Below are 17,548 nucleotides of genomic sequence, written 5' to 3'. Positions count from 1 at the left end.
TGCCCGCTCACCGACTGTTGTGCGACGTGCCCACGAGGTGGAATTCAACATTAACCATGTTATCCAGAGTTTACCAGCAGCGCAGAGCGATTGTAGACTGCCAGATGTCAACTTCCACCAGAACTGGTAGTCAGGTCAGTCAGCTTCCTCAAGTCTACAATGAGGAGTGGACGTGGATGTCTGATATCTGTCAGGTGCTGAGTAACTTTGAGGAGTCAACACAGATGGTCAGTGGCGATGCCGCCATCATCAGCCTCACCATCCCGCTGCTTGGCCTGTTGAAAAACTCTCTGGTCAGCATGAAGTCGGAAGCTTTGCGCTCGTCACAAGAGACGGGGGAAGAAGATTCCCTTGTTGATAGCCAAAGCACCCTTAGGTCTGTTTCTCAGCGCATATCGGAGGAGGTGGAGGTGGAGGAGGATGAGGAGGAAGAGGAGGAGAATGTTGGCGAGACACAAGAGGGGACCATTGTTGAGTCCTTCACTGTTCAGCGTGTATGGGCAGAAGAAGAGGAGTTGGAGGAGGAGGAAATGGACAGTCAGGCCAGTGAGGGGAGTGAATTCTTACGCGTTGGTACTCTGGCGCATATGGCAGATTTCATGCTAGGCTGCCTATCCCGTGACCCTCGCGTTCAAAGAATTTATTCCAGCACCGATTACTGGGTGTTCACTCTCCTGGACCCACGTACAAGCAAAATCTTTCCACTCTCATCCCTGGAGAGGAAAGGAGTGTGAGAATGCATGAATACCAGCAGGCCCTGGTGCACAAGCTGAAACACTATTTCCCTTCTGACAGCGCTAGCGGCAGAGTGCGTAGTTCTGCGGGACAAGTAGCGAGGGAGAGTAGGCGAGCAGGCAGCTTGTCCAGCACTGGCAAGGGTACGCTTTACAAGGCTTTTGCCAGCTTTATGTCACCCCAGCAAGACACTGTCACCTGTCCCCAGTCTCGGCAGAGTAGGGCTGATCTTTACAGAAAGATGGTGAGGGAGTACGTAGCTGACCATACCATCGTCCTAAATGATCACACAGCTCCCTACAACTACTGGGTTTCAAAGCTGGACATGTGGCACAAACTGGCGCTGTACGCCTTGGAGGTTCTTGCCTGCCCTGCCGCTAGCGTGTTGTCCGAGCGGGTTTTCAGTGCAGCTGGTGGCATCATCACCGATAAGCGTACACGCCTGTCGACTGACAGCGCTGACAGGCTGACGCTTATTAAGATGAATAAAGCCTGGATTTCTCATAATTTCCAATCTCCACCAGGTGAAGGAAGCTCAACCTGAATAATTTATCCACTCCTCCTCCTCCTCATTTTCCTCCTTCTCCTCCTCTTTGTACACTAAAGCAGAGGAAACTGGCTATTTTTTGACAGGGCCCACTGGCTCTAGCTATAGTACTTTATGCATTTAATTTTTCTGGAGGGCCACCTACCCGGTCCTCTGTTTTAAACAATTTTTGGGAGTGCCACATACAGGCACTCAATCTATTCAATTTTTCTGGAGGGCCACCTACCTGCTCCTCTGGTTTGAAAACTTTTTTGGACTGCCACATACAGGCACTCAATCTATTTCATTTTTCTGGAAGGCCACCTACCTGCTCCTCTGGTTTGAAAACTTTTTTGGACTGCCACATACAGGCACTCAATCTATTCAATTTTTCTGGAGGGCCACCTACCTGCTCCTCTGGTTTGAAAACTTTTTTGGACTGCCACATACAGGCACTCAATCTATTTCATTTTTCTGGAAGGCCACCTACCTGCTCCTCTGGTTTGAAAACTTTTTTGGACTGCCACATACAGGCACTCAATCTATTTCATTTTTCTGGAGGGCCACCTACCTGCTCCTCTGGTTTGAAAACTTTTTTGGACTGCCACATACAGGCACTCAATCTATTCAATTTTTCTGGAGGGCCACCTACCTGCTCCTCTGGTTTGAAAACTTTTTTGGACTGCCACATACAGGCACTCAATCTATTTCATTTTTCTGGAGGGCCACCTACCTGCTCCTCTGGTTTGAAAACTTTTTTGGACTGCCACATACAGGCACTCAATCTATTCAATTTTTCTGGAGGGCCACCTACCTGCTCCTCTGGTTTGAAAACTTTTTTGGACTGCCACATACAGGCACTCAATCTATTTCATTTTTCTGGAGGGCCACCTACCTGCTCCTCTGGTTTGAAAACTTTTTTGGACTGCCACATACAGGCACTATCTAAATTAAATTGTCTCCATAGCAGCCTCCACACGTTGTCTCCATTGCTACCTCCAAAAGTCGTCCATATAGCTGCCTCCATACATCGTCCCCTTATCAAACGAGGTGTGTCAGGCAGAAATTTGGGTTGTTTTCATGGATTCCACATCAAAGTTGTTAACTTTGTCGCCACCCTGCTGTGTTATCCACAAAATATACTGGCAAACTTTTACCATTTACAGATATTATTTCAGCGCTTCTTGCGCATCTGTTTACATTCCCCTCACCCGCCATATCCCAAACTTATAAGAACGCTACTACACTTAACTTGGTGCAGGCTGGGAACGAGTCTGACCCTGGGGCTGGTCATATACTGCCGACGCAGAGGATTGCGGGGCCTACCTCGGTCCAGGTCTCAAAGGCCTACTATACCTCCTCCTCCTCCCACCCCTCCTCCACCTCCTCCTCCTCCGAATTACCATCCGTGGGCATGGCGCCATCAGTCGGTAGCTCTAGGCACAGCAGCAGTGCCGTCGCTAAGCGACAGCAGGCGGTGCTCAAACTGCTGAGCCTAGGCGATAAAAGGCACACCGCCCAAGAGCTATTACAGGCCATTCCACATCAAACTTGTTAACTTTGTCGCCACCCTGCTGTGTAATCCACAAAATATACTGGCAAACTTTTATCATTTACCGATATTATTTCAGCGCTTCTTGCGCATCTGTTTACATTCCCCTCACCCGCCATATCCCAAACTTATAAGAACGCTACTACACTTGATCTTATACAAAAGGTTCTTAGAAGTGCTGTTTGGGGAGTAGCCTAGAGACAGGGGCTTGGATTGGCGAAAGCTCGCCTGGAAGCGGAGCGCCAGCTCCATGCCAAGATCCAACTAACATAGTTTTAACTGCAGCACCTTTAATCTACTACTAGTTCACTGCCTCCATACATGGTCCCCTTATCAAACGAGCTGTGTCAGGCAGAATTTTGGGTTGTTTTCATGGCTTCCACAACAAACTTGTTAACTTTGTCGCCACCCTGCTGTGTAATCCACAAAATATACTGGCAAACTTTTATCATTTACCAATATTATTTCAGCGCTTCTTGCGCATCTGTTTACATTCCCCTCACCCGCCATATCCCAAACTTATAAGAACGCTACTACACTTGATCTTATACAAAAGGTTCTTAGAAGTGCTGTTTGGGGAGTAGCCTAGAGACAGGGGCTTGGATTGGCGAAAGCTCGCCTGGCAGCGGAGCGCAAGCTCCATGCCAAGATCCAACTAACATAGTTTTAACTGCAGCACCTTTAATCTACTACTAGTTCACTGCCTCCATACATGGTCCCCTTATCAAACGAGCTGTATCAGGCAGAATTTTGGGTTGTTTTCATGGCTTCCATGTTAACTTTGTCGCCACCCTGCTGTGTAATCCACAAAATATACTGGCAAACTTTTATCATGTACCGATATTATTTGAGCGCTTCTTGCTCACCTCCTTTGGTTCCTCTCTGCCACGCATTGGTTTGAAGCCTGAGTCCATTTAGGGTATGTCGCCATGCCACTCTCTAGCCTGCCGCTGCTGCCGCTGCCTCTGCATGCCGTCCCCTATAGTGTCAGGGTCAATTATTGGATGTTTTAGATGCTATCTAGCTTCATTCTGTCACTCTGTCATGGCCATGCTGTTGCCCATAATTTTGGCAAAATGGTGCGATTAAGCAGCCTCAGAGGCATCCATGCATGCTGCCCCTGCTGTTTTCTGTCCATTTCCGTGGTGTTTCCATCCTTTTCTGAGGTTCCCAGGTGTTTGGCCAAGCTTCCCTGTGCAGAGCCTTGGTCCCCTTGAAAAATGCTCGAGTCTCCCATTGACTTCAATGGGGCTCGTTATTCGAGACGAGCACTCGAGCATCGGGAAAAGTTCGTCTCGAATAACGAGTACCCGAGCATTTTAGTGCTCGCTCATCTCTAGTGGTGACATTTCCCCGTAACTAGAGATGAGCGAGCACTAAAATGCTCGAGTGCTCGTTATTCGAGTCAAACTTTTTCCGATGCTCGAACCACATTGAAGTCAATGGTAGACTTGAGCATTTTTCAAGGGGACCAAGGCTCTGCACAGGGAAGCTTGGCCAAACACCTGGAAACCTCAGAAAAGGATGGAAACACCACGGAAATGGACAGGAAACAGCAGGGGCAGCATGCATGGATGCCTCTGAGGCTGCTTAATCGCACCATTATGCCAAAATGTTTTTGGTTTTATAGAACAAAACGTGCAGAAGAAATCAGACCTTGCCATGCTAGCCATAGCAACCTCGGGAGATGAAGGCTATGGCTAGTTTCTAACCAACACTGACAGCACACAAAATAATTTTGTGCTGTGACTGTCACTTTAACTTTTGAAAAACACTAATGTAGCCCTATCATGGGCTGTTGGGCTCTTGGAGAATCACTCCTGCCTAACAGTAATCTACTAGAACATCCTATCCCTGACCAGCAGCAGCTCTATCCTTAACGGCATCCAGGCAGAAAATGATGCGAGCAGCGCGGGCAGGGGCTAGTCTATTCCAGGGTCACCTGATCAGGCCAGCCAACCACTGCTATCGACGTGTAATGGTACCACATCATGCTGGGTGGAGTGCAGAGTCTCCTGGCTTGTGATTGGCTCTGTTTCTGGCCGCCAAAAATCAAAACGGCGTGAGATGCCATTTTCTCGACCTGGCTCGAACGAGCATCAAGCTCGGATGAATGTGTTCGCTCATCTCTACCCGAAACATATTACCATAAAGACCTAATGGAATTAGGCTATACTGCTCATGATCAAACTCAAAGTACCAAGTTTCAGTTACACATATGATAAGAGAAACAAGCTTACCATATAGATATGGTAACAGAACCAAGTTTACTCTAAGATACAGCAACAGAACCAAGCTTCTTTTATAGACATGGTAACAAAACCAAGCTAACCTTATAGATATGGTAACAGAACCAACCCTACTGTATAGATACAATAACAGAACCAAACTTGTGGTAACAGAACGAACCAATGTAAAACCAATGTAAAATAAAGTGAAACTTCTACCTATCTAGAAAAGCTCCATTAGATTACAATGGCTCCTGTCACTACCTGATGACCATTGTAGGCCATCACTAGCTCAACTCAAGTGCCATCAATGCAATGTCATCTCTGTAGTCTCTGTATAGAAACAGACCACAAGTGATGGGAGCCGCAGTACTGTAATGGAACGGAAAACCAACTAATTTTAGAAGTAGTAGAATTTCTTTTTAATTTACAGTCTCCTTTACTGCTCATCAAATTATGGTTTTTGATCATAGATTACTCTTTTAATATGGCTCTGGCAGAATTAGATAAGATAGTAGATAATACCAGGGTATTACAGCTCAGCTTATATTGCAGTGATCAGAAGTTTGGTTTCTGTTCTCTGACACTGTTGCTATACAATGGATGCGGGGTCCAGGTGGTAGATCTATACCGTTTACGTAGGTGATCAGTTTAAAAACTGGAAGGGAACCTGTAAAACATCTTGCAGTTTTCCATAAGCTTTGCAAATCACTATCACACATAGATAAAGTTAGGGTTCCATTTAAAGACAGTACGATATTTACCTTTGGAGTTGCAATGTGAAGATTCATTCCAAATTTTGCAGCACTCAGCATTATTGAATGCAGAACATTATTTCCATCACCAATCCAAGAAATAGTTAATCCTTTGAGATAGCCATAATGTTCCTGTGTAGAACATGGTAATTATATTTTTGTAATATCATTATTTATTTATAGAGCATCATTAATGCCATGATTCTGTACAATCAATAAGGGGTTCAAATACATTACTGAAGAATTAGTACCTACCTCCACATTAACTCCAAATCTTTGCATGATTTAATAGGTATGTATGTCTATGGAATTTTCTCTCTAGCTCCCATCGTTCCTGAGTTATCAAAGCCATTATTTTCCGATGTGAGAGTCCAATTAGCATATTGAGCACTGTAACTACACTGAGACTATGCTAATTAGGATCTCTGACGTTAGATACATGGTATTGGGCTGCCATATCTGCTTATGGAAATTTACAGGCCCCTTTAAAATGTGAATGCAGTCTTAAAGGACATCTACCATCAGTCTTACTGATGGTAGACTAGTCCTACAAACCAGTTGCTGAGGAATTAGTCTTCTCCGGACTACTTTTATTAAAACGCTATACAACTCAATAGAAAGTTATAAAAATGATTCTAGGGTGCTCTGGCTACATAATCAGAGCAACTCGTGTTTTCATTTATTCACTGCGTTACGATTACAAGTCCCGCCTACTCCTTGACTTCACCTGCTCTATTTACTGTTGACGGTTGGGACTTGAATTGTTATGGGGGAGTTATTAAATCACTCTGGTGACTGGGAAAGAAATACTAAAATAAATTTTCAATGGTGGGAAAAGGAAAACTGTGCTTAAGGCTCCATGCAAACAACTGTATTGGAGCCAGATCACGGCCCCCATACAAGTATATTACACCTGGTCACGGTGCTGTAACCACAAATTGTCTCACCTCACCATGACCAAGCTGGGTGTTTTGCAGTGCAGCCTCCCTGCTTGGGCCTGGGTTATAGCACTGTGAAGCACACAGTTATGTACAAGGAGCCCTTAGTGCTACCTTAAATAAGTAAGCTCCATCTACCTTAATGGCCCACATTTTTTAAAGCCCCGGCACCATTTATTATTGCACATTTATAAAGTGTCCTAGTGTGCACTAAACCCGATGTGGCACAAAATTCTACACCGAAAGTGGCGTTCTGGTGCACAGTCGGACCATGTGCCACATTTATCATGTAGTGTCTGACAGAATTGTGCAGCATGCTCTATGTTAAAGCTGTGCAGGGGGTACTAGATCCATGAAGAATGCGGTACATTTACTATGGGTCGTGCACCAGTTTTATGACAGACTTTGCAAGTTCTTTTAAGTGCAAACTGCTTGCACGTGTATTTAAGTGCTTGTGCCATATTTTTGTCGCACATGACAGTTTTGCACGGAAAGGGGCGTCCTGGTGCTCAGTCGGACCGTACGTCACATATATCATGCTAAGTCCAACAGAATTGTGGTCGGGGCACAGCATAGGGTGCCAGATTCATGCCGAATGTGCGCCATAAATCCTGAATCTGAAGCACTCTGCACTATACACAGGCAAACTGTACACAGTGCAGTTTGCACTATTCTTAGTAAATGTGCCCCACTGTGTCACATTTCAGACACTCCACAGGAAAACTGCACATAGTGCAGTTTGCACTGTTTTTAATAAGTGTGGGCCAATGTCTCACCTAGTGACATGATAATGGGTAATAACCAAATCATAAGTCTATAGCTACCCAACGGTGGACAGTGCTGGTTTGATGTCATTGCATCTAGTCAGTGCAGTAGCCCACACTTTCTAAAGGCCCTGCACCAGTTTTCTGTCGGACTTTGCACATTTTTTCTAGTGCAAACTGCTTGCACAGGTATTTAAGAAATGCCCGCTTCACATGTCACGGCTGCACTATACCTGGTGCAAAATAAAGTGGCGTTCCGCGCAACACATTTATCATAGAGTCCAACAGAAAAGTGTCACACTCCCTATGTTAAAGGTGCCCCAAAAAAAGTTGGTGCAGTCTGTCGGAGCAGTGCAGGGGGCTGTGTTTGTAGGTGAGTCCAATTTTAGTGAATGGAGCTGAGCTGCAATACTTAAAACAGCCGCCGCACAATGTACAAATCTAGAAGCCACAACAATAGATGAATTCTGCAATCTCTTCTAACAGCTGATTAGTGTGGGTGTTTAGCAATTACCAAAGAAAGCTCTGAAATTCTGAGTGCTATCACCATTATTCAAATATATCTGTAGAGTAATGTACAGGCTGTGTATGTCCTAGGTCAGTGATGGCGAACCTTTTTGAGACCGAGTGCTCAAACTATGACCAAACCCACTTTAAATGCAAAGTGCCAACATGGCAATTTAAACAGTTACTGTTGCTACCTGTTTTGTCACGGCTTTTAATTGCATCTGTGTCCTGGGGACTCCAATACAGGTTAAAGAAAGAGCAGAGATTCAGATTATCATTGTAGCTTCCTTCCAGGGGCCCCTGCACAGGAAGAATTGTGGGGCCCAGAGCAGGAGCTCCAATAATAACGCAGCCTTGTCTGCATCTCCTTGCTTCTCCTGTAGTCCCTGGCAGCTGAGGATGTATAGCTTTAAAATAGCACTAATCACAGCACATCCTAGCCAGGGACTGCAGGAGGAGGTTTCCAGAGTCCAGTCTGGAAACTCTGTGCTGGGGTGATGGCCTGGGTGCCCATAGAGTGTACTCCGAGTGCCACTTCTAGCACCCATGCCATAGGTTCGCCACCACTGTCCTAGGAGCTCTATTAATGGAACTAATGACTAAAAGCCCTTTAAACAGAAACGGAGACACAAAAATGCTCCATAATATGTTTGTGTATATGACCTATCATAATCCTTACAGTAATAAAATATAGTTGTTTAATATAGAAGCACATAACAGTCTGGGCACGGAGAAATCACTTTAATTTAATGTATGACTCCAAGCAATTTATACAAATGATATGCAGTCCGAATGAACAATGTTCCTCATTCCTGGGAACCTATCTCCTATAGGACACAATGTGCAGGGATTGATGTGCTTGCAGTGGTTATTAGTCACACTATGGAATTGCTTAGCAACGGAGAGAACTGCAACATAACTCCCACTGAGCAAAAGCCTGATTTTTATGCAGTCCACGCTGATCGTACTAACTATTCAGAGGAAATTCCCAGGGCTGAGTCTGATAGGCAAATTTAAAGTGTTTATTTATTGAAAGCGAATGTGCAATGGCTAACCTGAATAGTAAGATAGTCAGCTAGGATTTGTATTGGATGGTAGTCGTCAGATAATCCATTCACTATTGGAATTGATGCTTCTTTAGCCAACAATTCCAGGTCTGACTGGTGGTAAACCCGAGCTAGAACTGCATCTGTCATGCCAGATAGAACCCTAAAAGAAGAATAGTTTTAGAAAAAGTAAAAATAATTATTCATGAAATCTGTTTAATGTACCTAACCTTCGAACAAAGCAATCAGGCTTTATCTCTAATTCTCAATATTCTAAGAGCTGTTGAACAGAGGCTAACTATTATAATATTTCCCCTACGCTGAAGCCATAAGCATCCAGAGAGCTTCACCAAAGGCAGAGAAGTCCAGCTGGCAGAGAAGTCCATCTGCAAGTTGGGTGTTCTTAAAGCAATCCTGACACAGGGACTCGGAATTTTAGCTGGTAACAGGTTGCAATAACCTACCGTATATATACTTGTGTATAAGCCAAATTTTTCAGCACAAAAAATGTGCTGAAAAACCTCACCTCGGCTTATACACGAGTCAATAAAATACTAAACTTATATACTCACCCTCCGATGGCCCCGATGGTCAGCACGGCTCCCGATGTCATCGTGGCTTGCTTCTTTCTTCCCTGAGGCTCCTCTTCAATCTTCTGTAACAGCCGGCTGGGCACGGCCATGTTATCTCCTAGCAGGCGCATACTATGACGCCACCGCTGCTGACGTCATATTATGCATCGGCCGGGGGCAGACTGGGCTGCATACTACAGGGGGAAGGCTGCGCTGGGCTGTATACTACAGGGGGCAGGTTGGGCCGTATACTACAGGGGGCAGGTTGGGCCGTATACTACAGGGGGCAGGCTGGCTATATACTGGGAGGCTGTGACCAATGCATTTCCCACTCTCGGCTTATACTCAATAGGTTTTCACAGTTTTTGGTGGTAAAATTAGGGGTCTCGGCTTATACGCGGGTGGGCTTATACTCGAGTATATACGGTACGCTATGCTGAATTTAAAAAAGGCTTTTGTCAGAATTCTGAATCGATTCAGTAGTTTATGTAAGTTTAATTCACATTACCTGGCTATCTGCTAGCAGCATGTGATGAGCTCCCATGGAGGGGACAGCAGCAGCCTGTGTTAGTCTACTCTCCTCTACACTCATGCAGCGTCCTTACCCTTGACCATATGCTGTTATGTGCACTGATCAGGTAGAATATGGTGGATGGTGTGGAGGAAGAATACATGAGGAGACACAGGCACACACAGGCTGAAGCTTCCCTTCCCCCAGGACTTACCATATGCTGCTGTCAGGAAGCCAGGTAATGTAGATTAAACTTATATAAAGCACTGAAATTATTCAGAATTCTGACAAAGGCATTTTTAAAATCAGCATAGCATATACTATTAGAACCTGACACCAGCTAAAAATAACATTCCTGGTGACAGGTGCGCTTTAAGTCCAAGACTAACTTTATACAGTTTCCAATTCTATTCCATTGTACTTTTGATTTATACAAAGTTTTTTGAAAGGTCAATGACTAATTAAAATAAAAAACTTTTTGACTTTTTGTGTACATGTGTTATAACATACTCCTGACATTTGGGGTCTTTGAAAATAATTTCCTCTCGAAATGATCTTGTATTAAACATATACACCATATAACAGGGGCTATATTAAATATACAGAGACCCAAATAACCATCATACTTACTTGGTGGGCATTTATCATTTGTACACTGTTGGATTTTTGGAGGTAAAAAGTTGTGTAATATTTTTTTTGCAACTTTTAACCCTCAAAAAGTAGCTTGGGTCAATTATCGCCACCCTACCTGATTCTGACAGCATAATTGGATAGTGTATTATAGTTAATATAATGAGACTTAAAGGGAACCTTTCATGGCAATTTCGGAAGCTAATCTACCCACACATCCTTATGGACGGGTGTTTTAGTGACCCAAATCACTCTATATGAGTTTTCTCCATGGGTGCATAAAAATCAAACATTTATACTTACCTCCTTGCCTTCCCGGCCTGCCCATTGCCCCCCTTTGCACATGAGGGTGATGTAGTACATGTGTAATAAAGTCGGGGAATTATTTCAGCTTCATTGACTCACATCTGTTTTTTTTTAATTGAGGTCATGGACAGCTGTCATACTGGTCAATTTGAGATCGTAAACCATAGGTCTATACGGACCTGTATTTGGTTTGGTGTCCCAAATTGAACTGACAGGTTTTTATTATTGATAACATTGGGCCTTTTAGTATTAAAATATTATTAGTATTAAATTATTATTGGAAGAGTCTAAAACAGATTTATTCTACCCAGGATTTCTATAATAAGCCTTCATGTTGTTGTGACTGCCCCTAGGAAGTCATAGTTTTATCTATGCTACATAGACTTATTATGCATTAAATCATGTAAGTTAAGTAGATTTTCCTGGTGGTAGCAATTTTATTTTTCTGACATTTTTTTAATTGGAAGCACAGCTCCGTAGATATAATACTGACAATGTAGTTTTGTATTAGTACAAAACTACATTTCTCTCTTACAAACAGATAAATCTTTCAAGAACAGACAACATGAAAGAGACCTTGCTGTGTCCTTCAGGCTTTCATTGACTCCCAAATGAATATCCTGCGTGGTGAGAAAACAAGGATGTCCTCCAAGTAAAGCAAATCCTATAAATATAATGTAGAATGTAAAATTATTTTCAGAACTAAAGGCAAAGATGGCAGTTTTTTCTTTTCTCAGATAAAGCATGAACATAAATCAAGTGGGATGGTTACATATTGGAACCTATTCCATATCTATTCCATGCACATTATAATTACCCAGTTTTTGGAAAAATGGTGGTTTTTATAACAACAGGAAAAAAAGATCCTGTCGGCATTTAAAAAGTCCATACTTTTGGCAATTCATGGCCCCCCTCAAGGCTCTGCCATCTGCAGCCTGAGGTGAGATGTTCATCTTGCCTCATGGCAGACGTGGCCCTGCATTGCACACATCAGAAACCTAACAATTTCATCTGGTTTCTGATGCATAAGTAATAGCTGTGGACTTACCACTTAATTTCCATAATTTCCATAGCCATTATGCACACATTCCCTTAGATTATCAAGAAAACAGATTATCAAGCAATCACACTGTTGCTGCATCTGAAGTCTACAGAAAGGACACAGTACAAAACTTGGCTATCTTCATTTGTTGCATGGACTATAAAGAGTCATGTCTAGAGATAAGTGAGTATACTCGTCCGAGTATACTGCTCGGTCGAGTATTAGCATACTCGGACCGGCATGTTGCTCGGACGAGTATCTCGCCGGCTCGAGATTGAACATTAAATTAATAAAATACAGTGAAGAACAGTGTGTACAGTGAAGAATAACACATTACACATGTTTCCAGATGTTTTCCTTGTAAGAACACATTGAAAGAACACTATTCTTCACTTTGCAGTTGTTCAAGCGTGTCTTCCGCTAAGTTAGGAGATGTGCGCGAACATCTGGAATGTGAAGAATATTCTGCACTTAAATGGTCCTGTGTTCACTTTTTTCACTGTTTTTATTCTATTCTTCACTTTGCAGATGTGCGCACACATCTCCTAACTTATCGGAAGACACGCGCAAACACCTGCAAAGTGAAGAATAGTGTTATTTCAATGTGTTCTTACAAGGAAAACATCTGTAAACATCTGTAGTGTCTTATTCTGCACTGTTCTTTTAATGTGTTCTTTCAGTGAAAAAATTCTCGGGTCTCCCATTGACTTTAATGGGGTTCATTATTCGATACGAGCATCGGGAAAAGTTTGTATCGAATAATGAGCACCCGAGCATTTTAGTGCTCGCTCTTCTCTAGTCATGTCCTATTTTGAACTATACAATGTAAGCATCTGTACAAAACAATGCCCCTTTAACATAGGGCGTGCAACACATTTCTGTCGGACACTGCATGATAAATGTGGCGCACAGTCCAACTGAGCACTGGAAATGCCCATTTCAGTGCAGAATTTCAGTATAGGGCAGCCATAACACAAATGTGTCTCAGACAATTTATTAAAAAAGCAGTTTGCACTGAAATGAATGTGCAAAGTCAGAGAAAAAGCTGGTCCAGGGGCTTTAATAAATGTGGGCCACTGACTTATTCATAAAAGAAATTACCTGTTTCTGTGGAAAGCCTGGTTCTGGTGCTTCTCTTCTCAAATATCATTGCAAGAGATTTTCCTTGCAGTAAAGGCACATACTAGAAATAAAACAAAATAATTACGAGATGACATATACTGAGAACACCAAGATACACATAACTGCAATCTATATTAATGAGACAAAAATAATCAACTACTACAACCATGTATATCTTTGATATGACAACCCATATATGCAGTGATTCTAGGTGTTCTGATGTGTAACATCTATTCACATAGCCCTACTATCATCTATGAAAAACTAGGTGGCTACCAACTTCCTTATGGGTTTGTATGTATGAAGAAGAATTTATGTTGGTCCCTGGATCTCTAATTTAGCCATACAAATACTGTACATGATAAGAATCAGACTTGCCTCAAAATTTCCTCTACAAAAGGTCTTGCTGATTCCTTGGAGCAGAGTTGCAACTTGAAGAGGCAGTTCCATATAGCAGGCTTCTGAATGGGGCCCTCATTCCCACTTTAATATACATATTTGTATACTCAAAAATGTGAGTTCCAATCACACACATTTGTTCACTCTTACACACATTTATACACTCATGTGCGAACACATAGAGCATTTACACATAACATATGCACACATATAGTGCCATAAACAGATGTACAGCATATAAACACACATACAGTACATGCACAACATACACATACAGCATATACACATCTCAGATACACACACACACACACACACACATACAGCATATCTACACCAAATATATGTTACATACATATTATTCTGCACAATGTAAAGCATAATATGTGTATAATGGTGCACAACCTCCATTCTTTAATGTGTCAGGTTGGATGACGGAGCTGCTATGGATGATACCCCTGTAATTACACCACTGCATGGGTCATTGTTAGTCAGCATTCTGCAGCAGAAGGCTGACATGAGCTCTAAATATTATAAACCCAACTATGGGCTGCAGGAGTACAGGAGAGTAATGCGGCGGCAGGAACCTGTAGCAGGCAGGAACTAGGCAGGAACCTGAGGCTATGGTTGTGGAAATAAAAACTAAAAGCAGACTTTCACACTTGTGTTGCAGATCACATCACAGTGCAACATGTGAAAAAATGTAGTTTTTACCTGCAATTTTCATCTGATTCAGTTGGATCTGATTGGATCTGATTTCACTCCCTTTTTTTTGCTCCAGTGCTATTTTCACACGCAGACAATGGGGACAGGCATTTAGAAGTGGAATTGTGTCGCACACGAGCGGATTTTGGCGCATCGGCACCAACTTTCATGCGACAGAAATCCGGGGGCATGCCGTCCGACAATCCTAAGGATTCGGACTGAGCGCAGGATTTAGCAGTTAAATTGTGTCGCAAGACATACACTCACATACACCAGGAAGAAGAAGGTGAACTCCGGGGGACCTCAGCAGGGAAGCGACACATGCAGGATCTCGGGCCCACGATCTTGGTGAATCGCGCTGGACTTCATCTTCGTCGGATCACGACAGTACCGGGTAAGTAAATGTGCCCCATAGTATTTATGCGTTACTATAGCAAGTATTCACGGTATAGATCCATTAGGGTCATCAAGAGTGTTCATAACTTCTTTTCTTTTTGTATTCATTAATTGATTATTAAAGGGGTTTCCCCATGAAACGAGTTAGTCCTATCCACAGGACAGGGGCTAACTTGATGATCAGTGGGGGTCTAAGTGTTGAGACCCCCACAGATCATGAAACGGGGGAGGGGTCTGATAGGCTCCGATGTACATCCGTCTGACCTCTTGTTGCTCCCTGTGATTAGCGGAGCAGCCAGTCATGCATGGCCGAGCTGCCCCGTTCATCTCTATAGAGCTGAAGGAAATTTGAGCTTTTGTTCTAATAGCATTTACACTGTTTGAATATTTCAGCAGAAGGCAAATTTAAATCTATTTTTGTAGACTCCCATATACATATGTATGCTCAGCTAAGCTTCATATGGAGAGAGTGTAGTATATTCTTGCAATTTACCCAGGAGGTAGCTTATATACCTGAAGAGCAAAATAATTAGATGTTAAAATCCAAACCTTCTTTCCCTGACAGCAGACGTTGGGTCAGGGCAATACAATAATGGGCAGTCTCCACAGACACTAATTTTCAGGCAAACATAAAACTAATGTAATTGAAATCAACATTATATAGAAACTGTATAGAAAATAACTCTTCATGTTAACCGACCGAATGGTGAGATTTATATCAAGTCAACATTTGTGAAATCACCTGCTTTACATGTGACTTATCTGCTGACCTTGTTGATCTGCAAGCATGTGACCTAACACTCTGTCCTCACCAAAACTTCCATTTCATCATCCTCATATATTACCAAACTACAGACCACTTGACACCACCCATCTAACGCCCATTGATTTCTGAAAATAATCACGTTCATTGCCACAACTTTTGTCCATTCTATCTCCACTCCAAAAGTTGGGAGGTATGTCTAATGTATTAAAGGGGTTATCTGAGTTAAAAAGATAATTTAGGTCTGTCTGATCCGTGCCCCTGTTTGATTACAGGGGCACAGAAGCCACGCACAGTGAGCTTCCAGCCGGCAAGGTGGCCAGCCATGCCCATCCGTCCCTATCTCTCAGTATTGTAGAGATATCTCCCCCTCAGCATTGTAGGATGAGATGGTGTCGGATGGGAGCTTCCGGCGCGCCCCTGTAAACAAACCGGGACACAAATCAGATGGACTGTGGTGCGGGACATCAGCAGTGCCGGAGGAGGTAAGTACACATTTATTTATTTTTAGATAGCCTGCCCCAGCCAGGCCCTTATTTATTTCTCAAACCTGGATAACCATTTTAATTTTTTTTTAACTTTTTTAAAAATGTCTTGACACTTTTATTTTGGGTCTGATCACTCATACAATATATTGCAAAACGACCTATGCAGCACAAGAGCTGTGGTTAAATGCACCTAAATGCGTCCTGTATAACTCATGTACAACAAGCATTATTAAAAGGTTTAATGACACTAATCCTCGGCCATTATTTATGCATGTTTCATGTGCACTCATTGATGCTCTAACCCCCAGTAATATGTACTCCACTATTACAAAAGCTGCACCTTAATCTGCTATATAACTGTGCCTATACTTATCACAGATGCATGGATTCAAGCTATGATAGGGTAAATCTATATACAAATCAGGGAGGAGAGATATAGTTCTCTCTGAATTTCTCTCCTATGTGCCATAAGTTCCAGTGATGAATATTGTAAGTGTAAGAAGATGCACCCTTTTCAGAGCTGGCTTTGTGTAAAAGCCAGAATAGAACATAAAAATGGATTGGGAAAGGTTGGGTAGGTTCCCAATTCCCAATTCATATCTGCCTTTTGTCCCTTTAGTATCTTCTGCTTAAAAATTGGAAAAAAAATTGGAAACAAATTCTGGAAAGAAAACCTACCATGAGGAATCTACTACCAGAAGTAGATCTGATTGTAGATTCCTCCCGCCCGCCTCTTCCCTAATCTGTAATTTAATAATCCTGGAACCTTACCTAACTTGTTAAAAAACTTTATTTTAGTAAGATGTAAATTAACTTCAGAGGCTACTAGGGCGTGTACTAGAATTAGCTCCCAGTTCCTGGCTAGGCTTGTACACGCCCCAATAGCCCCTGCAGTTAATTTACATATTACTAAAAGTTTTTTAACAAGTTACTTTCCTGGATTTTTGAATTACATTGTAGGGCAGAGGCAGACAGGAGGAATCTACCATCAGATCTACATCTAATAGTAGATTCCAAATGATAGGTTTACTTTAAGCTCTGTTCTGACTTAGGTTAGAGACACACATCTGTGAATGGTCCGGGGGGGGGGGGGGGGGGGGCGGGTTGTCACAGACTTTGCACTGGCAGGATTTTGCTGACTGAGTTCGAAGATAGGAAGATATGCAAAGTTTTCCAGGATGGGATAAGGAAAACCACGCCTCTTTTAGCTACCTTTTAAGACAGCTTCCTTGGCATCAAGCATGACTTACAAGAGGCCTCATGACATGATGTGGGATTAAAACCAAACCAATATATCTCTTCCAGAAGGAACAGACTCCCAAGTGTAGACAGTACTGTTTTGCCCTGATTGGGTCTCCTCAGTACAGCGTAGGGAACTGGTTTGGCTGGGTGAGAGGCTTGTGACTAGGGTCAGGAAGTAAGAGTTCTCCTTACGGAGACTGGGAGCAACACAGTTATATATGATGCAATGAGACAAGTATTAATACACTAAGGGTGAGATAGGAACACCATTAGTGTAGGTTTTTTCATTTCTTCTCCTACCCTCTACATAGATTTTTCTAGTAA

The 17,548-nt window shown here is 42.8% G+C and overlaps 1 protein-coding gene across 1 annotated transcript in view; it reads right to left on the bottom strand.

Moving 5' to 3' along the window:
• OTC (ornithine transcarbamylase) overlaps window positions 1-17,548 on the bottom strand; it is a 44,972-nt gene that overhangs the window by 13,354 nt on the left and 14,070 nt on the right. The window contains exons 3-6 of the mRNA XM_072137810.1: window positions 13,214-13,295; window positions 11,647-11,734; window positions 9,061-9,214; window positions 5,806-5,928 (exon numbers count right to left, since the gene is read on the bottom strand). Coding sequence (XP_071993911.1) covers window positions 5,806-5,928; window positions 9,061-9,214; window positions 11,647-11,734; window positions 13,214-13,295 — 447 coding nt within the window. The remainder of the gene's footprint in view (window positions 1-5,805; window positions 5,929-9,060; window positions 9,215-11,646; window positions 11,735-13,213; window positions 13,296-17,548) is intronic.

Source organism: Engystomops pustulosus, chromosome 2 (genome assembly GCF_040894005.1).
Source record: "Engystomops pustulosus chromosome 2, aEngPut4.maternal, whole genome shotgun sequence".
NCBI lineage: Eukaryota > Metazoa > Chordata > Amphibia > Anura > Leptodactylidae > Engystomops > Engystomops pustulosus.
Note: the sequence above shows the minus strand (reverse complement) of the source record. Positions and strands in the feature narration are given on the sequence as shown.